This window comes from Lepisosteus platostomus, chromosome 8 (genome assembly GCF_059453375.1).
Source record: "Lepisosteus platostomus isolate fLepPlt1 chromosome 8, fLepPlt1.hap1, whole genome shotgun sequence".
NCBI classification, from domain to species: Eukaryota; Metazoa; Chordata; class Actinopteri; order Semionotiformes; family Lepisosteidae; genus Lepisosteus; species Lepisosteus platostomus.
The window spans coordinates 18,752,210-18,780,162 of record NC_142618.1 but is presented as its reverse complement, the minus strand read 5'-3'; the positions used below and the strand labels follow the sequence as shown (position 1 = coordinate 18,780,162).

The window sequence follows — 27,953 nt, the reverse complement described above, 5'->3', positions numbered from 1 at the left end:
ATTGAGCACCTGGCCAGTGGCTCCTGTTCCACAACCAGTTTTTGCTCCCAGCAGTGCAGTCTCCCGAGGATTGCCTTCTCCTTCCGCCCAGTCCCGGTTTCTGCGCCGTATCCCACCCACCACCTCTGCCCTTCCCTGGGCAGCTCTGGCTGTTCCCGAGCTCCACCACCTGGGCTTTCCCCTCCTGAGCCCAGGGAGCACCGAGCTCTGGCCTCTGGTGTTCCAGGCCGTCAGTAAGATGCAGTCCTCCTTTCCAGTTGCGTGACGTAAGAGTTTCCCTCTTGTAAAAACGCATCCGCCGACCAGGAGAGACCATTGTGGCTTGGACTCCCTACAGCTCAGCAAACGCCTCATCTTCCCTCCATTGTTTTTCACCCTGAGGACTCTGGATGGAGAAGATCAGAGGTTCCTCAAACACCCCAAGGGCAAGTGCTCTGAACCAGGTTCCGATTCTTCACTCGAATCTTGGTCTTTAAGGTTGGTTTGAACAGGGTGTCCTAGCCTTGCACAGTTCTTCTCCTCTCATGCTGTAGTTTCCCCCCCCCTCTCCCTGTCACTTACATGCTGTCCTGTCTCCCTCTCTGCTTACCAAGATGACTCTTGATGATTTGCCCAGAACTTAAGGTAAACCAGGCAATTCTCTTGGATCAACGTGTCTCGGACGCCCTACAGCTCAGCAAACACCCCCTCTTCCATGCATTGTTTCTGCTCGCTTTGACTGCAAATGTTGACAGTAGCTAGATGTTGACCATTGTCTGTAGATCCTGAGGCACCTCACCAGCCACTTCCAGAGCTATCACCATATTATTTCCTGTCATTGTTCCTGGTGTGACTGGGGGAGGGTAGCTGAGTTTCAGCCAAGCTCGCACTGCTCAGATCCTTAGCCACAGAGCCACTGCTCCGCAGAGGATCAGATTTAGTTTCTAATAACTTAGTTGGGTTCATTCGGCGGAGTGGTGGCTCTGTGGCTAAGGATCTGTCTCTTTAGCTGGAAGGTTGCCAGTTCAAATCGCGCAGCCGGCAGAAGAATCCTACTCCTGTGGGCTCCTGAGCAAGGCCCTGAACCCCAAGTGCTCCAGGGGCGCCGTATAAATGGCTGACCCTGTGCTCTGACCCCAAGTCTTCTCTCTCCCCGTCTGTGTGTCTCATGGAGAACAAGCTGGGGTCTGTGAAAAGACAAATTCCTAATGCAAGAAATTGTATATGGCCAATAAAGTGATCTGATCTTAACCACCCTATTAAAGAACAAACACTGAATAGTGACTGGGCCTTCTAGTTAAGCCAGCCCCCCACAGGAATGGATGACAATGTAAGAACTCGAACAGAGATTTAGAGACGAGAAAGAGAACAGGAAACACCAACGAGTGTGCTGAGCCGTGGAAGAATTTCTTCTTCCCAGCTAGTGATTTTATCCAGGTAACCCCGGCACTATGTGGAGTACTACATTCAAAGCATTTTCTGTAAGAGAGCTTGCCGTCTTATCTGTGTTTCCTGTGTTGTGGAATCTCCCGTGCTAGTGACGCCTGGATGGAATGGGGAAATTGGCTCTCGTTCACTTCAGATGCGTGTGGAGTCCACACAGTGAATATAATAATAATAATAATATTAATTGCTTACACTTATAAAGCGCTTTTCTGGACACTCCACTCAAAGCGCTTTACAGGTAATGGGGATTCCCCTCCACCACCACCAATGTGCAGCATCCACCTATATATCCACTGGTGATCACCGCTGTGGGCACACTCAGACAGGCTCTCCACTTCCCCAGGGTGTCTAACTCTTGACCAGGGGGTGTACTTCCAGTCCACTGCAGTCCTTTAATACAGGCATCTCCTTAATCGATCATAAAAAGATGTAAATGACCTATAGAATACTGTCGAAACAAAATTGTGTAATGGAGAGGTACCACGTCCGGTTGCCCTGCAATAGGGGATATGTTTTGCTCGCATTTCACCGCAAACTTTCCTCATCACCGCATTCTCCACATTCATGCAATCACAGCTCCCCCACACAGGAGATCTCTGCCTCCGAGCTGACGCGCTCCATCACCGTCCGAGTGTTACCCTCCCAGAGCAGGGTGGTGCTACAGTACGTGAGGCTGCTCCCACATTGTTCCCAGGGCCTGCTGGGGGCTGCGTTTGCGCTGGGGAGTCCGGTTCATCTTCCGGCCGATGTTGATGGCAATCCTGACAAGTGAATTCATCACCTTCCTGGCGGAGGCTTGCGTTGTGCACTAGTGCTTCAGAGACTGTGTACACGATGCCTCTTCTGCTTCCTGGGGACCAGTTGCTCAAGGCTCAGCAGCTAGCAAACCCAGCACAGGCTCAGAATATTGTGCAACAGGAGTCTTACTGTGACAACTGCACGGAAATAGCGTTAGGAGAGATGTGCCCTTGTACTGTAAACTTGTACGGTAGTGTCCAGTCTAACCCCTCTCTCTCAGTGCAGTGTTAATGTCCTGTGTGTCCAGTCAGTGTGTCTGGACTGTATTAACCCCTCTCTCTCAGTGCAATGTTAATGTCCTATAGTGTCCAGTCAGTGTGTCTGGTCTGTATTAACCCCTCTCTCTCAGTGCAGTGTTAATGCCCTGTAGTGTCCAGTCAGTGTGACTGGACTGTATTAACCCCTCTCTCTCAGTGCAGTGTTAATGTCCTGTAGTGTCCAGTCAGTGTGTCTTTACTGTATTATAGCCTCTCTCTCAGTGCAGTGTTCATGTACTGTAGTGTCCAGTCAGTGTGTCTGGACTGTATTAACCCCTCTCTCTCAGTGCAGTGTTAATGTCCTGTAGTGTCCAGTCAGTGTGTCTGGACTGTATTAACCCCTCTCTCTCAGTGCAGTGTTAATGTACTGGAGTGTCCAGTCAGTGTGTCTGAATTGTATTAACCCCTCTCTCTCAGTGCAGTGTTAATGTCCTGTAGTGTCCAGTCAGTGTGTCTGAACTGTATTAACCACCCTACATAATATTTTCTCTCACTGTCAGAATAGAGAAGTGACTCTCTGTATGCGTTCATAACCTTGGACACAAATATTTGCACTGGCACACAGGAAGGAAAAGGCAGTAGTACTGCCTGTAGTCTTGTGATCGAGCACTATTCCTCTCACTATGACAGTGGCTAATTTTGTCCACATGCTTACTTTGCAGAATGAGCAGAAAAGGTCCCATTTCTGTACATGATGTCATAACTATTTAAAAATGTAAGAAAATTACAGTCTAGGTTATCAAGCCCATTTGGTAGTAAGTAATTGATCGGAAGATCTCATCCATCTGTTTCTTGGAAGACACCAGGGTAAAGGCTTCAACAACACAGCTGGGCAGCTTGTTCCACACTCCCACCACCCACTGTGTAAAGAACAGAAGTGTAACATGCCTCTTTTTCAATGCACTAAGGCGTAGTTTCCCCACTTTTCCCTTGGTTTGTGTTTCACTGTTGGTTCTTAATTCTCAAGATTATTGTAAATGTTTTGCTACTTGGACCCTCCGTAAATTCTCGCGATGAATAACTGGTGAACGAGATGAAGGCAGTCTACATACCGTCCTTGCGTGATAAAAAAACAGGACGCTGACAGGTGAGGTGCATTATGGGACAGGCTGAAGACTCCCCACTGTGTTTCCTTCCACAAACCTGCACGGCGGATCGAGAGCATTTAACCACACAGCCTGTGGCAGCACTAGTGTGTCAAAGATGCTCTTTACACAGGCTGTGCTGTTGAGCTGTCCCCTGGCACAGAGAACACAGCCTGCTCTTTCAGCTGCTGTCTAACGACCTGTACCTGTTAACGAAGTGTTTTACTAAGGAGTGTCAATAGCTTTGGGCTGAATCTCTGGGCTCTGTTTCATAGTTCCAAAGGCCAGACACATTCACAGCAGTGTGAGGAGTGGGACCCCTGACCCTTCCACTGAGGTGGGCCAAGACAGGGGTCCTCTTCAGGCCTTCATGCTGGGTGCTGTGAGGATTGGGACACCTGATCCTGTGTCACACATATCGTTGGAGAAACAAGTCCAATAGACGGAATTGATAGGAGTCCATTAAGGTGAATAGTGCTGAAGACCTGATCCTCAAAGATACAGTGTCACACATCCAGATCGCTGCTCCTCAGAGATCAAGTGTCTCAGATCTAGATAGCTGATTCCCACAGAACTAGTGTCAAGGATCTGGAGACCTGATCCTCAGAGATCCATGCACCAGTTACATACAGATGTCTGTACACACACTGGAGTCCTGCACACACACACAGCAGTTACATACAGATGTCTGTACCCACACTGGATTCCTGTATGCGCACCAGTTGCACAGATGAGTTGAAAATCCAGCACATACTACTGGAAATTTCCTTCCCCTTGCGTTTAATTCTCGTTATGGATATGAATTTAACTTTATGATGCAAAACATTTGGCGTGTGTCCCAAATATGACAACATTGATATTTTTGAAGATAACATATGATGTAATAAAAGCATGTAATATGCAGCAGTGGCTAGGAGCTCCAGACCTGTATGGTTGCGGGTTCAAAGCCCAGGTGAGGCACAGCTGGTGGAGCCTTGAGCAAGGTGCTTCCTCGAAATTAATGTATTATAAGCGTACACACACTGGATTCCTGTACGCGCACCAGTTGCACAGTTGAGCTGAAAATCCAGCACATACTACTGGTAATTTCCTTCCTCTTTCAAACATAAGACAATATCCTCTTTCCCTTTTTTTGCCACAAGAGGGGAGGGTGGACAGACAGAGTGGGAGGAGCAGTACACGAATATTTCACACCACAGACAGAGTGAGCGGAGTCTGTTTCGGCTGCTGAATTCAGACTGAGAGCACTCAGGACCACTCTACCGAGCAGGCGCACAGGTCTGTACTGGGCATTTCTTCATGGTTACTAGCAGTAGCAGCAGTTGAATTTGGCACAGCAGCAGTGAATATGTATTGTCGTGTCAGAACTGCCAATTTCAGCTTTACTTTGTTTTGAAGTGCCCGCACTTGAATTAAAATCTGGATTGTATGCTTCCAGTGAGGTGTTTCAGTTCTAAACTATGGGTGTCTCTTAGTACATCCTGGGATTTTGGTTGCCATCATATATTAGAAAAATATGGTCGATAGGCCACCAAAGCATGGCTTTTTTATTTCGCAACAATTCTCGTTATAGAAATGAATTTAACTTTTTGATGCAAAGCATTTGGGATCTGTTCCAAATGCGACATTGATGTTTTTGAAGATAACATATGATGTAATAAGAGCATGTACTATGCAGCAGTGGCTAGGAGCTCCAGACCTGTATGGTTGCAGGTTCAAAGCCCAGGTGAGGCACAGCTGTTGGAGCCTTGAGCAAGGTGCTTCCTTGAAATTGCTGTATTATAAGTGGGTCTCCAGGTAACTGTTGGGGATCTGTTCTCCATTCACTGACCTGGCTAAATCAAGTAAAGGAATATGAGAAATACAATAGAAAGGAGTGGCCACACAGCCTCTCCCTGTTGGACCCATCTGCTCACACCTCGCAGGTGGCAAGGGTGGCTGAGGCAGGATCAGGGTTCGAACCAGGAACCTCAGGTCTTTCAGAACTTGAACCACACGGCCTGGCGAGCTCATTTCTTCCTGTATCTGAAAGCAACAGCCATGCCTTAAAGAAACTGCAGACATTTGATGTTTCCAGGTCTGTTTCTTCTGCAAAGGAATAAGAAACAATAATGGTCGAGGGCCATCAGGGTCATTTCGACAGCAACTTATCAATCTGGTTGAGATCTGCAGGACAGGAGTCACTTCTGAAACTGATACCCTGGCTTCTGTCAAGAGACAGCTGGATGAGATCCTCCAGGCAGGACAGGAGGCATTTCTTTACATAAAGGGTGGTAGGAGTGTGGAACAAGCTGTCCAGCCATGTTGTTGAAGCCGATTCCCTGGCTTCTTAAACAAACAGCTGGATGAGAACCTCCAGTCATGGGCGTAGACACTTCTTTACACAAAGAGTAGTAGGAGCATGGAACAAGCTGCACAGCCATGGTACTGAAGCTGATAACTTGGCTTCTTTAAAGAAACAGCTGGATGAGATCCACCAGTCAGGACAATAGGCACTTCTTACACAAAGAGTGGTGGAAGTGTGGAACAAGCTGCACACCCATGGTATTGAAGCTCATTCCCGGGAATCCTTCAAGAAACAGAGGACAAAAATTACAAACAAAAGGAGGCTCTTCAGCTCATCTAGCCTGCTTGCGATCTTTCTTAGGTACAGTAAAGATCTGGTTATGGCAACACAGGAAGGGTATGTAGTGGAAATTGCACATTACAAATTAACAACTTTTGTGTAAGAATAAAATGTTACCCAACACTTACAACTCCCAGTGTTGGCAAACAAAGGCGCTTCCTATCGACATACTGCATCCTGATGGACACCTAGGGGCGTTTGTGAAACTGGTGCTGTTAGCAGGGACATAGGAGAGTCGTGATCTCCGCTGGATCATCCCCTTTCACATGGAGAATTCAAGTTGAGGCACTTGACACCTGTTTCAATACGTCTAGTGGGTTTTCTGTCAGGACTGTCGCTCATTAGTTAAGCCTTGATTTCCATGTTCCTGTCCAGTTTGATTTCCTTCCCAGCAGGCATAACATTCACCCCGCATATTGAAGCCTCTGCGGTCAGAAAGATTACAAAGATGCAACTAAAAAAATGTATAAGATGCAACTTTACTGTCCATCAAAAAGGGTGGAAATTGGTCTTTGGCATCACAATACAAAACCACAAAAAACAAATACCACAACAGAAAATAAAAACACTTAAAAAAAACAATAGTCACAGACATGCAGCAACGCACAAACACACATCACACTCTGCCCATATTACACTACCATTACACACAATCCGCTAGCTCCATACAGGAAACAGTCACTGTGTTTAATATACCGATTACGCAGGGAATAAAGGATTTCTTGAAGACATTTTTCTTGGCCACAGGCGTTGTAAAGCACCTTCCTGAGGGTACTGTAGCAGCTGGAATTGCAAATGAAGAGGGTGGGAGGAGTAATCAGGGAGACCAGGAGGCCTTTCGGTAGTCAGTAGTTAACATATCTGTGGGTATCAGCTTCAACACAATGGCTGGGCAGCTTGTTCCACACTACCACCACCCTTTGTGTAAAGAAGTGCCTCCTGTCCTGACTGGAGGGTCTCATCCAGCTGTGACTTGAAAGAAGCCCGGGTATCGGCTTCAACAACATGACTGGACAGCTTGTTCCACACTCCCACCACCCTTTGTGTGAAGAAGTGCCTTCTGTTCTTGCTCTTCCACATAAAACAATGTCACTTGCGACCCCCTCTAATAATACTGACTTGTGTGGACAGTCCCTGCTAGGGTGGTTGAGTGACCTCAAGGCTGTTTGGAAATAAACCTCTCCACGCTCTGCTGGAATGTACAAGTCCAGGAAGTGGCTTTAGCGCATGTAACGCTATACAGAATAAAACCCCTTGTACTCACCTGTCCTTCCCTCAACAGCTTACCTTGCTCTCCCAGTGCAACCTCTTAGTCTCTGTCATCTAATGCCTGAAACACCGTTTTAACACACCCTCTCTCTAGCACCCATATATACTAATAGTTCTGGTGCTATGGCTGCTGTCACATCATCCAGGTGGGGCTGCACACCGGTGGTGGCGGAGAAGAATCTCCATCACCTGTAAAGTGCTTTAAGTGGAGTGCCAAGAAAAGCGCTAAATAAGTGTAAGCAATTAATTATTATTATTATTATTATTATTAATATATATATATACCAAACTCAGTAATGCACACCAAACCATTAATCAAACAGTAGTGCACATACAGTGTAAGTGACGCTATGCTAGCTCTGTGAAGTTGGCCCCCCTACACATAGCACAAACGATGAAGCTCACCTCATTCGTGAGTGCTACGTTTGTGCCGGTTTGTGCCATTGAATGTAGCGTTTGTGCTGCTTTCGTTTCCGAGATATAGCGCCCTGTTTTTTTCGGGGTTGTGACATCACTCAGCCCCCCTACAACATCGTAGGGCAACCGGGCCGGTCTCATTCTTCACAGATTTCTGTTACCCAGTCTCTCAGTGCTGTCGGGCGTGCATCAAGGGTACAGCTTGGCTCTTGGTCCCCCGCTACACCTCTTTCTTCTAGAAATTCATCAGAAGAAAAAGCAACGTATCCTTCTGCGATTTTTTTCTTCAGAAATAGTTTGCTTTTCTGCAAAATGACAGGCCTTCCCAATGCATCACTCCCTTCTGCCTCACTTAAAGCTACAATAATAAGTGCCCTGATGAGCTGTTTTGCATCATCCAGTGACACAGACTGAATCGGCTGGGCTATGCTCCAAACGTTAAATTCTCTGTCTTCGTCCCTGTCAATCCCACCTGCTTACCAGTTTGATGCAGTGTGCTACATCCACTCGGATAAAACAAGGTGGTAATTGTGAAGACTCATTCCCCAACAACACACAAAAACTCTCATTTATGTAGCACTAACAATTGCAGTGGGTTTCATCGTTTGTGCTGTTTCTTGGGTAGGGTGGGGACTTCATGGAGCTGGACGAGCAAACATGTCCTGGGTCATTACATTGCATTCTGCAAAAGACACGATTTCACCTGGGAGAAATTTAACTATCTAACAAAGGCAGTCATATCTGTGTCTTCAGAGGTCAAGGTGTGTCACTCAGCCCCCCTGCAATGTCATAGGAAAACCAAAGCGGTCTTATTTGTTAGTGCTGCGTTTGTGCCGGTTTTGGGGCGTTGAAAGTAACGTTTGTGCTGCTTTCGTTCTCGAGATATAGCCTTGTTTTGCAGGTGATCACGTGACCATGCACGGTGACTTTGACCTCCAGTGACCCCGTCTGCCGAGTTCAAACTGTTACAGTTTGGCTCGTACCCTTAACATTGTCAATACAATCAATATCTTTAAACATATGAGCCTACTTAGATGTGAATAATACTAAGACATGACGCATGCCAACAAGTTAACCATCTATGACATAAACCTGTGGTTGTAATGTATGTAAAATCACCGTGATTGTAAGATCTATGGTTTTTTCTAAAGCTCGTTTTCCTTTTCTTTTCCTACCGTGACACGTTGTTGCCAAACGCTGGGATAACATCACGACAAGACCTCTGCAGCATGTCATGATAGGGACCTAATGTATAACACATTTATATCACGGCAGTATATATCGCGACTGGCACCTTGCTTCCATGCCACCCTGGCACCGCTGTCGCAAAAAAGGTCTCATATCAGGACATGATATAACCAGATCGGACGTGTGGCAACATATGGACTCCATGTCGCGACATGGGGGCGGGGCATTTTTGTCGGGGTATTTCATATCGCGATATACAGGTTTCATGTCGCGACATGGGGACGGGCATTTTTGTCAGGGTATTTCATATCGTGATATACAGGTTTCATGTCGCGACATGGGGGCGGGGCATTTTTGTCGGCAATTTCATATCGCGATATATGGGCTTCATGTCGCGACATGGGCGCAGGGGCCTCTGTCATATCAGGATATGTGGACTCCGTGTCACCACATGGGGGTGTCACCACATGTCATATTGCGATATATGGACAGTGATGCGCCAGTCGCAATGGGTATCGCGATGTGATCGTGATGCGATCGTGATGCGCGCACTCCTATCGTGACATGCTATCGGAGTCGTGAACGCGCTGTGGATGCCACGACATTCTTTGTCTGCTATTCAGTTTTGACCTCAGTGCGACTTCTCTTAGATTGATCAGTAATTGGAAACCAATGGATGTGTTACTGTATATCCAGCGTGCTCAAACTGCACACACGGTACACACGGAACTTCCGCTGTGGCGCTTTACCCAATCAGAGTGTCGATTCTCACTCTTCACCCAATTGCGGCCAGAACTGCTCGGGGGTTTAGCCAATCGCGGGTCTGAGAGCTGTTCAAGCTAGCAGCGCCAGGTGGATCGGCTTGTTTACTGTCAGTGAGAATCTAGTTTTAAAATGCTTTACTTATTTGCAAATAACGACATCGGCTTGGTTTTTTTAACGTCTTTATTGATTCACAATAATCCCGTACTCTTCGAAATAAATACATTTTTATTTGCATTATAACGGTCTCCGCTGCTTTCTGTAATGAATACATGGTATTTGAACATTTTTATATATTATATAATTATTATCGTATATTTAAGGGAAACACCTTCTGCGCTGTACTTTAAAAATGAATAGAAATGTAAAGTGTATGATCTATTATAATGTGCTTTCAATTTTGTTTTTTATTGTTAAATTATATCGATCTGGAAACTTATTCCTAAAAATGTGAATATGGGCTCTCGTGTTGTACCAGCGGTAATTTGGAAACTGGGGTCTCTTCACTAATGAAAGGAGTACACAAGCAATACATTTTCGAGAACATGGTTAAAACATAAAAGAAAACGCCTAACCCAATAAACTAACATAGTACCTCCTCCCTAAATGTAAGACTGTTTATTCGTGTAAAGGCTCCAAAATCTGGGGTCAACTGATCAAAAGATCACAACTGAAAGATCTGGTGGTCGTGACTTTCCTATTTTGTACGTCACAGAGTGACGCCAGACCCAGGAGAAGAACGCGCTTTTATTGAAATATATTGAAACATCCACCCCACCCGACCAGACAGACTCGGAAAACAAATTGCCCCCATTGTTTTCATCACAATCAGGAGCTCAAGTACCGAGTTTGTTGGTACCTGTTAACATCCTTGTAGATGTTCACGTGATTACCCGAAAAAACAAGGCGCTATACAGTATCTCGGAAACGAAAGCAGCACAAACGCTACTTACAGCGACACAAACCGGCACAAACTCAGCACTAACGATTGCCGCGAGTTTCGTCGTTTGTGCTGTTCGACGGGCGGGTGGGCAACTTCATGGAGCAGGACGTGCAAACATGTCTGGGTCATTACATACCAGACTGCAGAAGACTCGACTTCACCTGAGGATCTAACACAGGCACCTATACCTGTGTCTTCAGAGGGCAGGTGTGCCCTCACGCTGTATTCTACACCAAGGACTGGCCGGAAACACAAAGATAAAAGGACTGTGATGTTTGCGCGTAAGACCCCTGTAAATACAAACACGCGGATAATGCCAGTTTTTCAAAGAACCTAGACATATGTTCACTTCTGTTCTGTGAAAATAAAAATATTTTCCAATATTGCCGCGGTCTGCATGTGTGAGATGGTAGACTCTTGTTTCTCGGATGAGTTATAAACTGTGTAAACTTTGTACATAGTGCCCCTTAAAAAAAAAGTTCTGAAGTCCTGGTTCCTTTTCAATGTGCTTTGCATAAAAAAGAGCAACAGTGGTTCAGAAAGTTGCAAATTCAAGTCTTTTTAAATATGTGGCTCGACAGACAGGTCGGATCTTCACACGTCCCTTTATGCCTATGTTTATTTAAGGAGACAATGCGAAATTGAGTACTTCTTCAGATTTTTTAAAAAGGACACTGCTAAGAGGTATTAAGACGTGTTCGTTAAAGCCTCTTTGTAAGAATTGTTTGCTAATGTTCGCTTTTTAAGGCTACACCCGCAACTCTTCTGATTAGGGTATGATATTGGAGAGAAATTTAATTTTCCTGCTCACACAAACGCACAGAAGACACTGATATTAAATGCAAAATCCACCGCCGCCCCCCACCCGGGCACACAGAGGAACAAAGTTCAGAACTTTTACGCTCGCACGGGTAACAGACGCTTGAACTCGGCAGACGGGGTCACTGGAGGTCAAAGGCACTGTGCAAACAAAGCGCTATATCTCGGGAACGTATGCAGCACAAACGCTACTTTCAACGGCACAAACCGGCACAAATGTTGCACTAACGAATGAGGTGGGTTTCATCGTTTGTGCTGTCTGTAGGGGGGCCAACTTCATAGAGCTCACGGAGCTCATTAAGCTAGTGACAAGACAAACTCTTATGGCCATTTTGGCGCCCTCTGATGGCAGTCACTGTCATTACAGCCCTCACATGGGGCAACCTGTCACACCTACAGTATATGCAGTACATATATCCATCCATCCATTTTCCAACTGCTTTACGCATTAAAGGATAACAGGGGAGCTGGTGCCTGTCTCAGTAACCAACAGGTGCTGGGCAGGATACACCCTGGACAGGACACCAGTCCATCACAGGGCAAACAGACACAAACACACACACACTCTCACACCAGGGACAATTTTCCCAGAAACCAATTTTCCAATTTCCTCCTTCGGTCCAAAGACATAGTGGTAGGTTAACTCTACCACTATGTCTTTGGACCGAAGGAGGAAATTGGAACACCCAGAGGAAACCCACACAGGGAGAACATACAAACTCCACACAGACAGCACCCCAGGTCTGGAACTGAACCCAGGGTCCCAGTGCTGCAAGACAGCCCTGCTCTACACTGCGCCATCGTGCCACCCTATGATACAGTATACTGTATATATCCTTTATTAAATCAGACACTTCAACCGAGCAGAAATTCCCATTTGCAAGGACGATCTGACTAACAGGCTAACATCAACCTCCCGTGACAGAAGACAAAACAGAGAGCTGAAGAAAAGGGCCACATAAAACACGTAACTACATGGCCAAGGCAGACATGAGGTGCGTGCACAGAGCGAACAAGCTCTCTGATAGGCAGGTGGAGGTTTTCCGATCCCCTGCTGGTCGTCCCGCACGCTGGCCACTGCTACTGGGAAGGACTTGTGCCCAGAGTCAGGAGCTGCTTCAGGGATGCTCAAGCCTCTGTAACACAGCTTCAGACCTCTTGCCTTGCTGTCATGCCATGTCAAATGTCCATCCATTTGTTTAGCACGAACGTTGAGGAGTACAGAGGACCAGGGTAGTACAGAACGCTGCGTACCATTCCTGGCCGTTCGCCTGGAAACGCCTGGGCGAGGGTGCAGGCACGCGGACAGGAGAGTCGGATCGCAGGAGGGAGGGTGCGGAGCGGTGGCTCTGTGGGTAAGGATCTGCGGCTGTGGCTGGAGGCTTACCGGTTCAAATCCCGCGACTGGCAGGAGGATCCTACTCTACTGGGCCTCTGAGCAAGGCCCTTAACCCCAGCTGCCCCAGGGGGGCTGTACAATGGCAGACGCTGCGCTCTGACCCCCAGCTTCTCTCCCTGTCTATGTGTCTCACGGAGAGCAAGCTGGGGTATGGGAAAAGACAAATTCCTAAGTGCAAGAAATTGTATAGGGCTAATGATGTGCTGTTGTGTTATGTTAGGGAGTGAAATGTTTGTTGTTTCTTCAGGACGGGAAAGGGAGTGGCAGGAGGGGCCTCCTTCCCCGCTGGAACAAAACCCAGCCTCAGCCGCCGGGACCTGCTGGGAGCCAAGGAAGTAGAAGAAAGAGAACACTGTCTCTTCTGCGCCTGGAGCCCCCGCCGGGCAACACTGTTCTAGAGCTGAGCAGACCTTCTGGAACTCTCCACTTCAACAGCTCGGGACCTTCTAGAACTCTCTCCTTCCACAGCTCGGGGCCTTCTAGAACTCTCTCCTTCCACAGCTCGGGGCCTTCTAGAACTCTCTCCTTCCACAGCTCGGGGCCTTCTAGAACTCACCCCTTCCACAGCTCGGGACCTTCTAGAACTCTCTCCTTCCACAGCTTGGGGCCTTCTAGAACTCTCTCCTTCCACAGCTCGGGGCCTTCTAGAAACAACCAGCAGGAAAGAACTCTGAAGCCCAAAACGTACCCCGTCCAGGATACAAGCTTGCTCATCCCCTGAGGGAAAACCGTCTTGCCGCACAGTCCAGGACGACAATACAGCAAGGAAGACAAAGCTAACCCCCCCGGAGAAGACAACACAACAGCACTCCAGGAGATCAGAGGGTTAGTTTACATTGTCAGCATTGTTTTCCAGAAAGAGCGCACCTGAGACTCTGAAAATCTAACCCCCGCGTTCCCACACCTGCCAGATTCACAACAAGTCCCAATCCTACTGGGAGAGGGAGGAGGAAACTCAGTTGAACTGGGAGCCCAGTATGTGATCTACTGTCCCAGTCTGAGGAACAGAGAGTGAACCTGTCTCTTAATAATAATATTAGAGTGTGTGATCTCCTGTCCCAGCCTGAGGAGCAGACAGTGAGCCTGTCTCTCAATAATAATAATACAGTGTGTGATCTCCTGTCACAGCCTGAGGAGCAGACAGTGAGCCTGTCTCTCAATAATAATAATACAGTGTGTGATCTCCTGTCACAGCCTGAGGAGCAGACAGTGAGCCTGTCTCTCAATAATTCTCTGTATATTGTATGTTAATGCATTATAAGTGTCTATAGATGTTGTGTTGCTTGTGTTTTCTATGGCAACACCCTGTAATTCATCAGTCATGCCTGAGGCAGACAGCTGGGCAGGCCGTGCAGGGGCGCAGAGATAGCAGAGAGAGTGGGGCGGGGCGGCTGTGGAGAGAGAGATAAGGAGAGGCAGAGGGGAGCAGGAGCCCAGGGACAGGCGGGCACGGGGAAGAGGCGGGCGGGAGGAGCCACAGACGTGCGGACCGCTCACCTGCAGCTCTCTCGCAGCGGGATGGGGGCCTGGGGGCAGCCTCTGCAGCGGGCCCTGACCTTTCTCACCGGCCTGGTGGAGTGCATGTGCTTCGCGGGCCTGGTCTTCGGCTGGGCCTCCCTGGTCTTCGTTCTCAAGAGCGACGGCTACTTCTCCTCCCTCTGCTCCAACCACACCGACAGCAACGGCACGCGGCACACAGGTGAGGGACCGGCCCCTGTGTCCACCTCCTGCCACCGGAGCACTCACGGCTAACCCTGACCTCCTGTCCTGTAACGTGCAGCTTGTCTCGTTTCCAGAATAGTGCTGAGTAATACTGCAGTGTTAATGTCCTGTCAGTGTGTCTGGACTGTATTAACCCCTCTCTCTCAGTGCAGTGTTAATGTCCTGTAGTGTCCAGTCAGTGTGTCTGGACTGTATTAACCCCTCTCTCTCAGTGCAGTGTTAATGTCCTGGAGTGTCCAGTCAGTGTCTGGACTGTATTAACCCCTCTCTCTCAGTGCAGTGTTAATGTCCTGTAGTGTCCAGTCAGTGTGTCTGGACTGTATTAACCCCTCTCTCTCAGTGCAGTGTTAATGTACTGGAGTGTCCAGTCAGTGTGTCTGGACTGTATTAACCCCTCTCTCTCAGTGCAGTGTTAATGTCCTGTAGTGTCCAGTCAGTGTGTCTGGACTGTATTAACCCCTCTCTCTCAGTGCAGTGTTAATGTCCTGGAGTGTCCAGTCAGTGTGTCTGGACTGTATTAACCCCTCTCTCTCAGTGCAGTGTTAATGTCCTGTAGTGTCCAGTCAGTGTCTGGACTGTATTAACCCCTCTCTCTCAGTGCAGTGTTAATGTACTGTAGTGTCCTGTCAGTGTGTCTGGACTGTATTCACCCCTCTCTCTCAGTGCAGTGTTAATGTACTGTAGTGTCCAGTCAGTGTGTCTGGACTGTATTAACCCCTCTCTCTCAGTGCAGTGTTAATGTCCTGTAGTGTCCAGTCAGTGTGTCTGGACTGTATTAACTCCTCTCTCAGTGCAGTGTAAATGTACTGTAGTGTCCAGTCAGTGTGTCTGGACTGTATTAACTCCTCTCTCAGTGCAGTGTTAATGTCCTGTAGTGTCCAGTCAGTGTGTCTGGACTGTATTAACTCCTCTCTCAGTGCAGTGTAAATGTACTGTAGTATTTCAATCAGTGGGTGAGTCTATACTGTATTAAGTGAAATTATATTTCAGTACACTGTATTGACTCCTGTTCTCTTTTATCAGTTGACTGCAGTGCCCAGGATGAGCAGCTCTCTCTGGTCTTCACCATCGCCTCCTTCATGAACAACTTCATGACCCTGCCCAATGGCTTCATCTTCGATCGCTTTGGGACAGCGGTGGCCAGACTGCTGGCGATGTGAGTACCAAACAGATGAGACAGATCCCACTCCTGTCGCTGCTGGGCATGTGAGACTCCGGGAAATCTGAAATTAAAAATAAGGTGTTTAGAGCATTGGAAAGTAATGCTACTCAAACATGAATAACTCCTGCTCCCGGTGTATTGGGATATATATAAGCCAGCAGCCATATCACCCTGCAACTCACAACTGGCAACCCACTGAAGCTAAGCAGGTGTGAGCCTGGTCAGTACCTGGATGGGAGACCTCCTGGGAAAAACTAAGGTTGCTGCTGGAAGAGGTGTTAGTGGGGCCAGCAGGGGGCGCTCACCCTGCGGCTCATGTGGGTTAATGTCCCAGTGTTGTGACGGGGACACTATACTGTAAACGGGCACCGTCCTTTGGATGAGATGTAAAACCGAGGTCCTGACTCTCTGTGGTCATTACAAATCCCAGGGTGTTTCTCAATAAGAGTAGGGGTGTACCCTGGCATCCTGGCCAAATTTCCCATTGGCCCTTATCAATCATGGCCTCCTAATAATCCCCCTCTATGAATTGGCTTCATTACTCTGCTCTCCTCCCCACTGATAGCTGATGTGTGGTGAGCGTTCTGGCGCACTATGGCTGCCGTCGCATCATCCAGGTGGGGCTGCACATTGGTGGTGGTGGAGGGGAGTCCCCATTACTTGTAAAGCGCTTTGAGTGGAGTGTCCAGAAAAAGCGCTATATAAGTGTAAGCTATTATTATTATATAGAGAGTCATGGCAGAATCTTGGCACAGCCATGTGGATTTGATCTGCAGTGTGGTGTGAAGAAGTGTCTTGTTCCTCAAGGACTGAAACCCCTTTAGCCAGACTGTCCTCCAGTCCTGGGCAACAGGAAGGCATCTGGGGATGAAAGCAGGATGAGGTTAGGCACCCTGGACGGGGCGGTCAGTGTGAGCACAGAGAAGTGAGACACACGGAAGGAAAAGACCACATTATTCCAAACACGTGGATCGGACAAAGGACAAGCACATTTCCCATGGGGAATCAAGAAAGCGCAACAGCGCCTGTACTTCCTAAGATGGTTGAAGAAGGCTAAGATATGTCCCCAGATCCTCACTAACTTTTACAGATGCACTACAGAAAGCACACTGACAGGTTGCATCACAGTGTGGTATGGCAACTGCAGTACTGCAGACCGCAAAGCCCTACAGTGGGTGGTGAAAACTGCCCAGTCCATCACTGGGGTTGCCCTCCCATCTATACAGGACATTTATGACAGACAGTGCTTGAGGAAAGCTCTGAGCATCGTCAAAGACCCCACACATCCCAGCTACAGACTGTTTGACCCTCTACCATCTGGAAAACGGTACCGGAGCATTCGGACTACCAGACTCAGAGACAGTTTTTACCCCCGCACTATCACGCTATTAAACTCCCAGCCTCTCTCACCCACGATCTGAACCCTCACAGTGCCTTCTCTCTTTAACAAAACTCAAACACACATTGAAATCTACCTCTACCTCTCATGTCAAGAAGCTCATCCCCCATCATTTCTGTCCTTTATTTCATTCTCTTGATGTATGATTTTGCACATCTGATGTTGTTTTTGCACATTACCTGTTACCTGTTGTTGTTATTTTGCACACTGCCTGTTGTCTCTGTCTTGCTTTTGTTATACAATTGTATTGTTGCTGTTTTTTTTCTTTGTACTACTTATCGTCCAAGAGCTAGCTAAATAGCATTTCGTTATACCATACACCTGTATATGAGTATAATGACAATAAACTTGAACTTGAACTTGAACTTGAATATGAATCTACAAGTGAATAGAAGGGAGGCGAAGGCAACATTTTCCTAAAGGTGGTGGGAAATCATTGTGCCAAAGACGGTGGAAACCTTTGAAAAGAAAAAAAATTCTTGCTGCTCAGCATTCACCTATATCTTGATGTCTCAGGAATCTGACTGAAGAAACAAAACCCCTGGAAAGCTTTCAGAAAACACTGAATTCAGTGAGTTTTTACAATAGATGGTGGGTTCAGTCTGGTTGGAGTGCCTGTCACACTAAAACATAAGACAGGTCACAAACGAGAGGCGGCCATTCCTCCCATGCAGCCCATCTGGTCATTCGGCAGTCTATTGACCTAAGCATCTCATCCAGCTGTTTCAAGAAAGGATATTGGGTTCAACAACCTGGCTGTGCAGCTTGTTCCACACTCCCACTACCTTTTGTGTAAAGAAGTGCCTCCTGTCCTGACTGGAAGATCTCATCCAGCTGTTTCTTGAAAGAGGCCACAGTATAAACTTCAACAACCTGGCTGGGCAGCTTGTTCTACACTCTCACCACCCTTAGTGTAAATTAGTGCCTCCTGTCCTGACTGGAGGATCTCATCCAGCTGTTTCTTGAAAGAGGCCACAGTATAAACTTCAACAACATGGGTGGGCAGCTTGTTCCACACTCCCAGTCCAGCCCTTCCTCCCAGATTCTGAGCTTTTCACACGTTTGCTGTCCGTGATGCAAGTGAACAGCTGGAGTCAGGCCACAGGGCTGTGAACAGAGCCCTCTCTGTCTGTCTAGCACTCAGCCTCATTGACAGCCTTTGTCTTTCCCAGCACTGACTCCAGCAGATCCCACAAATCTCTTCCCTTCCGCTTCAGCTTGTCTCTGTCGGTTCCAGGGAGCTTCAGCCCTGTGAGGTGCATGCTAATGCACACAGTCGAATCGCAGAGGCAGGCAGGCGCTTGGCCACCTGGCAGAAGTCAGAACACGACTCGAAGGACCCCTGTGGGTTACCAGGGGTTGGAATTTGAAACCTGTGTCTCTAGGGCAGCAGACTGGCCTGATCTTTTAGGAAATGAGTTGGATCGGAGGCAACCTGCCTTCTGTACTCATTGAAGAAACATTTTCATACCTCATTGTGCTCGAGGGCCACAAAGATTGCTCCTTTGATTCACTGTCTTCTTTCGGTACATTTTTCAATAACCAACACTAAGTGCACAGAAACCTCCGCAGGCAGAGGGTGCAAGGTCACAGCACTGTCGATGGAGAACCCAGGACAGCCTAACGGATTGATTTTCGCTCAGCTCAGTTTGCGTCAGAAGCCCAATCTGCTGACACTGCTGAAACAACAACGTACTGTTTGTGCCAAAACTCGGTTTGCTCACTTATCACTTGTATATGGAAGTTGTAATGTGTAATGTAATGTGTTAAAAACATAAGAGATATGTTTTTATTTCAGGACGGCACAGTGGCAGTAGCCACTTCCTTAATCTGCTCCACGTGCAGTCATACAGTCGGTTCACAGGTGCAAGCACAGGTGTGTAAAAGCACACAAATGCCTATTTCAGTAAAAATTATCGATTTCTGAGTCAGGCCATGTGAGGTGCACCTTGTCGGGCTAAACCAGATACTCCTGTTTTGTGTCGGGTTGTGACACCTACCTGATCAACTCCCTCTCTCAGGACCACGCTCATTATCATGAACAAAGCCTCCTTTTCCATATTCCCTAAAACCTCAGGACGAGAGCTTGCGATGAGGAATACCAGAGAGATCAGTTTATTAGCCATAAACAGTTGCAGTTTCTTGCATTAGGAATTTGTCTTTTCGCATACCCCAGCTTTCTCTCCATGAGACACACAGACAGGGAGAGAAGCTTGTGGTCAGAGGACAGGGTCAGCCATTTATACGGCACCCCTGGAGCAGCTGGGGTTAAGGGCCTTGCTCAGGGGCCCAACAGAGTAGGAGTCCTCCGCCGGCCGCGGGATACAAACCGGCAACCTTCCAGCCACAGGCGCAGATCCTTAGCCACAGAGCCACCTCACTGCCTGGACTCAGTCTGCTCATTATTCATTGCGTTCCAGGAGAATGCACCTGGCTGTGGGAGAGCTAACAGAGGCCATGTTATCTAATGGCGCAGTGTGTTGATGAGTCTTCCAGACAGACCCTGTCTGGAGGCTAATCTAATTTGCCACGCTTGTTTATCACTTACTGCATGAATAACTGCTCTGTGCAGCTAAACACCACCGGGCATCAATGTTTGCTTTAGCTAGCTGTCAGTCCTCGGGGAGAAGAGAGAGAGAGAGGGGAAACTCAATTGAGCTCCAGCCCAGCACGTGATCTCTCGTCACAGCCTGAAGAGCACAGAGGGAGCCTCTCATAAAATATTGTTGTTTTAAAATGGTTGGCAAGTTGGCATCACTGGAATTCTTTGCGAATGCATGCCAGGCAATAGATAAAAAATGTTCCGAGAGAGGACGAGAGGAGGGAGAGAAGGAAGAGCCTGTAGAGGGAGGGAGAAAGGGAGAGGAATGGAGAAGAGTCCCTCCTTCCTTCTCTCTCCTGATCCTTCCAGCTGCAGGCCATCTCCTCCGCCAGCAGCTCTCAGCATGAGGCCCCAGAGGCTCTTTCAAATTGGACACAGCTTCCTTTGGCTGAATCTCCTGACACTATGCCAAGAGGCAGATTCACAATAACCCCGAAGTGGATCACACGGAAGCCTTTCAAAGTTTTTCTCTTTCAGTGCCTTAAAATTACAGTTTTGCAAATCTTCCTGACCTACATGCAAGGAGCAATGGAATACAAATTTCTGCCTGTCCTTCTGCTGATCCAGCAGGCTGGAGTATGGTCAAATAGTGCTGGTGACCTCTAGTGGCAGGAAAGGAAGGCGCCGATTCCATGCACTTCCAAAGTACTGCAATTCTTATCTTCAAATATTTTATTTAACCAGATCGAAGAAGCTAAGCTGGGCTGGGCCTGGGATGGAAGACCTAGGAGGAAAAGCAGGCTGCTGCTGTAGGAGTGGCTCTAGTGGACCAGTAGGGGGCACTCTCCTGTTTGGGCCATAATCTCCAATCTAATGCTTCAGTATGGTGACCTGGGAAAATGTGCTGTGAAAAGGAGGTGTCGCTTTTCAGACAAGATGTTAAACCAAGACCTTGGCTATTTGTGTCTCCCACCTGGGGCTGCATTTCAGTGGGATATGAAACAAATGGACCATTTCAATGTGTAAAAGAATTCTGGCCTTCCTTTGCGTGAAAATCACTACATAAATTAACCTGAAATGAGTAGAATTCAGTACTGACAAACCCTAAAACAGAGGTTTCGGGGTGAGGGGGTATTACCGATATTTTATGCCACATTGCTTTCTGCAGATGCATGGACTTTTAAAGGGGAGAAAACATGCAAGAATACATCTGCTAGCATCATAAGCTGTGTCTGCTCCTAACCTGAAGCCGCTCACTTTAAACAAACAAGTCACTGAATGGCAGAGCATTTATGTAATCATCTTCTCCTTCATTATCAGAAAACCACTGACTGCTGTGGGCTTGATGTAACCTGAAGCCTGTGCTGTATTCACAGAGTGGAAGGCAGGACTCTAACCTGGGCAGGACCCCCGACAGTTAATAGGGCACAGTCAAACCTGGTACTCCAGAGCCATGAGGCACTAGCGCTAAGCCCAAGGCTGATGTGCCACCTGCATATCTTGAGTGGACGAGCTGAAGGCAGACAGGGGGAGGTGTGAGACACACAGAAGAAATGATCAGTTGTCAGGCGTCCAGCAGAGAGAAAAGTGTGCTGCTCTCCGAGAACATCTCATTCGGCAGAGGGTGAACTACTGACCCCTCTCCATAATTCCACCATCCATCTCTCAGACTCAGCAGGGCACTCCCCAAGCTGAAAAGACTCCCCGTGTGGATGGAGCTGTGTGTGAGAGTGGGAAGGATGGGACTGAGCGTGCACACTTGTGCTGTACCTGTGCACGATTTGCTAGCTGTAAAGACCCAGTACATGTTCAGCAGTAGACTGATCCATCCACGGTGCGACAGGGAGCGCTATAGGAGGTCATTCTTGCCTTCTGCAATAAGACTGTGCAAAGCATCCACCTTGCGTCTGGTCAGGGGCAACATTGACAGTGACCTGTTTCTGGACTGAACAGTAAACTGATACATCTGTTCTTTTTCTTTTTCCCATTTACTACCGTTTTTATGCAATATATGCCAGGGACCTGTGCAATACATTTATATTTATATGTATATTGTGCAATATAACTTTTTTTGGTGTACTGTTCTGTTCTGTTTTGTTCTTTGTGTGTTCTGGGCTGTGAGAAACTCTTCTTAGTGCACTTCTCACTGTACTGATTGTATTGTTGTATTGTATTATTATTATTGTATCATTCGTTACACTGTTGCTGCAGTTGCACTGCAATTTGCCTCACGGGATCAATAAAGTATCTATCTATCTATGTGCCTTTACAGGTAACAAATTCTGTCTCTACAGGATGAAGTGCCCAGTGAGTAACTGGGACTCAGACTAACCAGATGTCATGCCATTTTATTTTCAGATCATTTCATACCTCAGCCACACTCATGGTTGCCTTTTCATCTGCAGGTAAATATTTTCCAGTTGTGTACATTTTCTCAGCTAATTCTTCCGCTGCCTCTATAGTTGGAATCTGGAGTCTCACACTTCCAATGCCTGTGTGCAGTGTAAGACAGTGTTACACTGGTATTAACTCCAAACAGTTACACTCCACACTCCCATAATCTAAGGTAGGTAACTAGGCTAATTGATAACCAAATATATAAATCTGGTTATACATGGGTAGGCCCATGGGGATTAGGGACACCATTTTTCTTGACCATCCAATGCTGGAGGTGGAGGTGATGTGGTCAACATCACACTCCAGCCAGCCTATCGCTCCCAGAAGGATTATCCCCCTGGTACTCACTTGGAAAGCAGGCTGGGTGGACCCAGGAGCCATCTGGAAGGAATTAGAACAAGCTACATCACTTGCCCCTACCTGGGATTGAACCCAGGACCTCCAGTCCAGAGCTGGACACCCTTGCCATCTGAGCTACCACGGACCCCTGTTTATACATAAGATAAATATAATCTAATATAAATTTAATTTATAGTATATATATATTATATATACTCTGATATACCGCTAACACCTTTAAGAGCAATCATCTCAAAGTGCTTTGTGTATCAATTTCTGTTTTGTTTCTCTGACAGCGGTCTTGAAACCGAAAGGCACTGAGATTCATGTTCCTATGTGCTCTTTCTCTCTGGTCTCTCCCGCAGTCTCCTCGGTGATTCTGTTCCCAGCCCTTTCTCTTCTCGCAGTCGGAGGGATATTATTGCTGCTCACCAATATGCAGGTGGGTACCTGTTCTCTCATCTGAATCCGTTCCTAATGCCTGCCGCTTTGGGAAAGCCGAGACGGATGACGGATGAGACGAGCCTCGTCAGGAGCACTATGCCGAGCTCTGTGGAAGACGGGAAACGTCTCAGATGCCAGCCTGACAGATGTCATTTTGCGATGGATTACCATTTTGAGCCGCGTTATCATATTCTGCTGATTACCCAAATCCTCCAGCTTTCTGGGAAAGAATATTCTGCTGTCCTTCCCTTGACCATCCCACGAACACTGGAATCCCTCTCAAGATTCCTAGAAACCCGTAGGAGTCAACTGATTCCTCAGTCCTCCCAGCAGCACTGGGGAAGTTTTCTCCTCCTGCTAGCGGTCATGTTTTCGTTTGGTTTTTCAGCGGTGAGCGTTACGTTGTTTTTAGCCCAACGCCTGCTGACCAGAGCTGTCAGCTCAAAGCAGGACTTGGGTGGGAGGAGACAGCGACATCATCGCCTCATTGGAGCATCTTCACAGAGGGGCTTCAAATGGGAGGTCACATCCCAGCACACAAACTCACGTGATATTGAGGTCGAATGCACTCAATCAGTCAGTGCTGTGTGATTAATGACCAGGAATGAAGCCATTGTCCTTCTTTATCACCCAGTAGGTAGTGTCCACCTGTGTGCCTGTGAGTCTTCTGCATTAAACCCCCCACCCCCGGTCTTCTTCTCTCTCTCAGGTGGGGAATCTGTTCGGGTCTCGGCGCTCCACTATCATCACCCTCTACAACGGCGCTTTCGACTCTTCGTCCGCAGTCTTCCTCATCGTCAAGGTAATCATTCACTCATCGGTTCACTGCGTTTCTGTAGTGTTTTTCATGCCAAAGGATCCCAAAACACTGTTAGACATTGGACGGCCCCACTTAGTTTCAGCATTAGTTTCCTCACCTGCTATGTGAAAGTGAGGTTTTCCAGTACTCTGTGGACTGTTGCATGCACTGCTGGACTTCAGTGACAGCAGACTGGTGAGTTTCCTGAATTCCCAGAGACCTCGCACTGCAACTCTCCTGTTCTCTTGCACTGAAGGACAGTACCCCTGCTGCTTCATTATTGCTGGAGATCCTGAGTCTGTGTCTGTGGATGCACACACAAATACTATAAAATGCTGTGGATCTCCAGTGTTTCATGCACAGGCCTCTTGGTAGCACAAGAGCTGAAACTGAAATGGCTGAAATTATGGCCGACTGCTTTCTGGCTCAGCCTGTCAGACACAGGCAGGAGTAACGTTCTTCTGCTCGAGTGCCGACTGTGGGCTGTGCACAGCGTGGTGCTGCTATGGGGTGTCTCTCAGTAACAGCAAACGTGTCTCGAGTGTTTCTCCGGGTGCTGTTCAAGACGGGGGTGGAGAGTAAGATACTTGGACAGCAGTGTGAACAGCAATGGTGCGCCTCTCTCACTCTCTCGCCAGGTGCTATATGAGAAGGGAGTCTCCCTCAGATCTTCCTTCCTCTTCCTGTCCTGCTGCAGTGTCCTTCACTTCCTCCGTACCTTCCTGCTCATGCCCCGGAAGCACATCCCTTACCCCCTTCCAGAGGACTACACTTATGGGTAAGAACTACAACTCCCACACTGCACTGGGGGGGGGGGGGTACAGTCAGCACCCACTGCTATGAGGCAGTGAAAATGCAACAGGTGAATATTTAGAAAGAATTCACAGCCTTGTGAATTATGTGAATTTCAGTTTTGACTTTTAAAAACAAGTGTTTGGCGGCACCTTGTGGCAAGAACTCCCCATTCTGTTTATTCTGTTACATTCTGTTACCTGTGGGACAGTTATTCCAATCCAAAACTGTCTAATATTACTGGTTAACAAACTGGTTGATATCAGAGGTGGTCTAAAATAAAATGATGACATAAAACCTGTTTGGACTACATAAATGTCTAATGGTTGAATTCAACTGTACCACTACCACTGGCTCACACTGATGTGTCTTTTTTCTAAGATGTATGTTATTTAAATTGTTGTTGCTGCTGCTGTTCTGTGTTTATGTTTTTGGTGTTTCCTTTATTCCTTTGTATTGGAGTATACGTGCAAGTACGCATTTCAGTGCACTGGTGCACATGACAATAAACCGAACTGTACTGGTGGTGCAATGGTAAGCATTAAAGCATTGTAGAGCTGGGGCCCTTGGTTCAATTCCTGGGGTGATGTCTGCGTGGAGTTTGTATGTTCTCCTTGTGTTCAAGTGGGTTTCTTCCAGGAGCTCGGTTTCCTCCCATAGACCAAAGACATGCTGGTGGGTTAACTGGTTTCTGGGAAGTATGGCCCTAGGTGTGTGTGTGTGTGTGTGTGTGTGTGTGTGTGTGTGTGTGTGTGTGTGTGTGTGTGTGTGTGTGTGTGTGTGTGTGTGTGTGTGTGTGTGTGTGTGTGTGTGTGTGTGTGTGTCTGTGTGGCCCTGCACTGGATTGGCATCCCATCAGTCCCCTGCTCCCACTGCATGATAGGATATGGTCTGGCTCCCCTGCAGCCCTGAATTGGATGACACCATTTGAAAACGGATGAATGATTTAGCATAATAAAATCCTAACACATTACAGATGTGTAAGGCTTGACACACACATACAGCAACAACAACTGAGTTTTATACCATTGCTCACGTCTGTGCCTAAGGTCATAGCAGAAGCAGCGCACCTGTAGCGTCCATTTGTGTGGTACTAATACTCACATGATCACCACCGGCAGAGCATCCTGTGGGAGGTCCAGCAGCTACAGAGTGGAGAAGACAGAAAAAGGGAACGTACAGGAAGAGGGCGCCACCTGCCAGCCGGAGGCAAAATTACAGGAGCAGGACTCCGAGCCAAAGAAAGGTCATTATCAAAATGATTATGATGTACCAAGCATCAGAAGAAACCAGTCAGTCTGTTTCTGCATATATGGCACTAAGAAAACAAGGCATATAGAGATGGGATACTGACTATTGATTTGTGTCACCCCTATTGCCTCACCCTGACTCAACGCGATGCGCCAGAGTGATTCTGAGGGGTGTACTACTACTAAATGACTTCATGAGTGAGAGGGTGGATTAGGTAAAGGTGATGAGGTGATGTAACCTGTTGAGGATCAAGCCTGGTCAAAATCAAGACAATCAGCTCCATTCGCTTGTTAAGAGAGCAAAGTGCCATCAGTATGCTGTGATGCCTGGACTAGCTCAGGGCATTTCTAAACGGCTAAGATAATACAGAAAAATTACAGTCTATGAACACTTAAACTCTTCCTCAGTGCAGTGTTCATGTACTATAGTGTCCAGTCAGTGTGTCTGGACTGTATTAACCCCTCTCTCTCTCTGCCCTATCTCTAGACGAGCCCAGTTTCAAGAGCTGTGTTTTCTCTTTCTTCTTCCTGTGGCACCTGACCTGGATCTCTGTGATGCAGCTGCGACACTATCTCTTCATCGGCACCCTCAACCCCATGCTGACCCGTCTGACCCAGAATGATCCTACACTGGGTAACTACACACACACTGTGTTTGTCTGAAATCTTTTAAAAATATTTTAGATTTTAGGCAAGACGTCATCTGGTTCAATGCTTCACTTGTCACTAGTTCACTAGTTTCCTCACTGTTACTAACGGTATTAATCCCTCTCTCTTTGTCAGTGAGTCGCTACACCAACGCCTTTGCCTTCACCCAGCTCTGCGGGGTGCTGTGCGCTCCCTGGAACGGCATGATCATGGACCGCCACAAGAGGGCGCCAAAGTCCGGCACTCAGGGTGAGCGACAGCCGGCAGACAGCCCTGCCCCGGGTCGGGCCGTCTGGTAACACGTTTCTTGAAGGGCCGTCTTGTAGCAAGGTGACCCCGGGACTCCATAATCGTCAAGACGGTCTGGGACCGAACCGCTTTTTAAAAACTTCCCCAAAAGGACTGTCAGAAGTCAGGAAAATTAGTTCAGGGCAGGTTTCGCACTCGAAAGCGGTGTTTAGATAGATACTTTATTGATCCCGTGAGGGAAATTGCAGTGCAACAGCAGCTTAACACACACAACACAGCCACAGTGTAACAAATTAGTTAGTTTAGTTAGCATCTTGGTAAAAAAAAAAACTGTCTTCAAAAAACAGTTTTTAACTTATGAGTTTGCACTAAGCACAGTAACATGCAAACTACAAAGGAAGAGACAAATTAGAGTCACTCCACTGTTCACAGAGATGCCTCGCAAGCTTTTTTCGCAGTTCCCCTGAGGTGGTTTTTTCGATCTTCACCACCCCAGGCCGGCCGGAGCGGGAGGCTGACCTGCACTCGGCCGTCCTGTCGCTGGCCCTGACGGCGCTGCAGTGCCTGCTGTTCTCCCTGTGCGCCTCCATCCCCCTGCTGCCCCTGCAGTACCTCACCTTCATCCTGCAGGTCGTCAACCGCTCCTTCCTGTACGGCGGGAACGCCGCCTTCATCGCCGTCGCGTGAGTGAACGGGCCGCGCCGCTTCTCCGTCGGTCTCGGCGGTCCTGTGCGGTGTGGAAACGTCGGACCGTTATTATTCAAATCGGGGGCAGAGCGCGGGCAGTGCCCGTTCTCAAGTGAGAGTGACACTGTTTCAGATATGCCTACAGTGAGAGTGACACTGTATCAGACACGCCCACAAGGGGTGAGTGACACTGTATCAGACACGCCCACAAGGGATGAGTGACAATGTATCAGACACGCCCACAAGGGGTGAGTGACACTGTTTCAGATACGCCCACAGTGAGAGTGACACTGTATCAGACACGCCCACAAGGGATGAGTGACAATGTATCAGACACGCCCACAAGGGGTGAGTGACACTGTATCAGACACGCCCACAAGGGATGAGTGACACTGTATCAGACACGCCCACAAGGGGTGAGTGACACTGTATCAGACACGCCCACAAGGGGTGAGTGACACTGTACAGACACGCCCACAAGGGGTGAGTGACACTGTATCAGACACGCCCACAAGGGGTGAGTGACACTGTATCA

At 47.7% G+C, this 27,953-nt stretch overlaps 1 protein-coding gene and 1 long non-coding RNA gene across 7 annotated transcripts in view; one reads left to right on the top strand and one right to left on the bottom strand.

The window, feature by feature from the left end:
* slc43a3a (solute carrier family 43 member 3a) overlaps positions 1-27,953 on the top strand; it is a 38,448-nt gene that overhangs the window by 7,797 nt on the left and 2,698 nt on the right. For 3 of the 6 annotated variants that reach the window (XM_088642695.1, XM_088642692.1, XM_088642694.1), the window contains exons 2-12: positions 13,236-13,813; positions 14,503-14,687; positions 15,734-15,866; positions 22,172-22,218; positions 22,915-22,991; positions 23,703-23,795; positions 24,431-24,570; positions 25,706-25,830; positions 26,322-26,468; positions 26,618-26,731; positions 27,228-27,414. In XM_088642695.1, coding sequence (XP_088498821.1) covers positions 14,507-14,687; positions 15,734-15,866; positions 22,172-22,218; positions 22,915-22,991; positions 23,703-23,795; positions 24,431-24,570; positions 25,706-25,830; positions 26,322-26,468; positions 26,618-26,731; positions 27,228-27,414 — 1,244 coding nt within the window. In that variant the 5' untranslated portion in view covers positions 13,236-13,813; positions 14,503-14,506. Of the gene's footprint in view, positions 1-4,693; positions 4,844-6,938; positions 7,055-13,235; positions 13,814-14,354; positions 14,688-15,733; positions 15,867-22,171; positions 22,219-22,914; positions 22,992-23,702; positions 23,796-24,430; positions 24,571-25,705; positions 25,831-26,321; positions 26,469-26,617; positions 26,732-27,227; positions 27,415-27,953 lie in introns of those variants that run through there. The other 3 variants (XM_088642693.1, XM_088642690.1, XM_088642691.1) reach the window with 3 other exon arrangements.
* On the bottom strand, positions 21,572-25,734 carry LOC148657014 (uncharacterized). The gene is made up of 3 exons (XR_015940834.1): positions 25,689-25,734; positions 23,000-23,099; positions 21,572-22,305 (listed from the first exon to the last, which is right to left on the bottom strand). It is a non-coding gene; the product is annotated as an uncharacterized LOC148657014 (long non-coding RNA).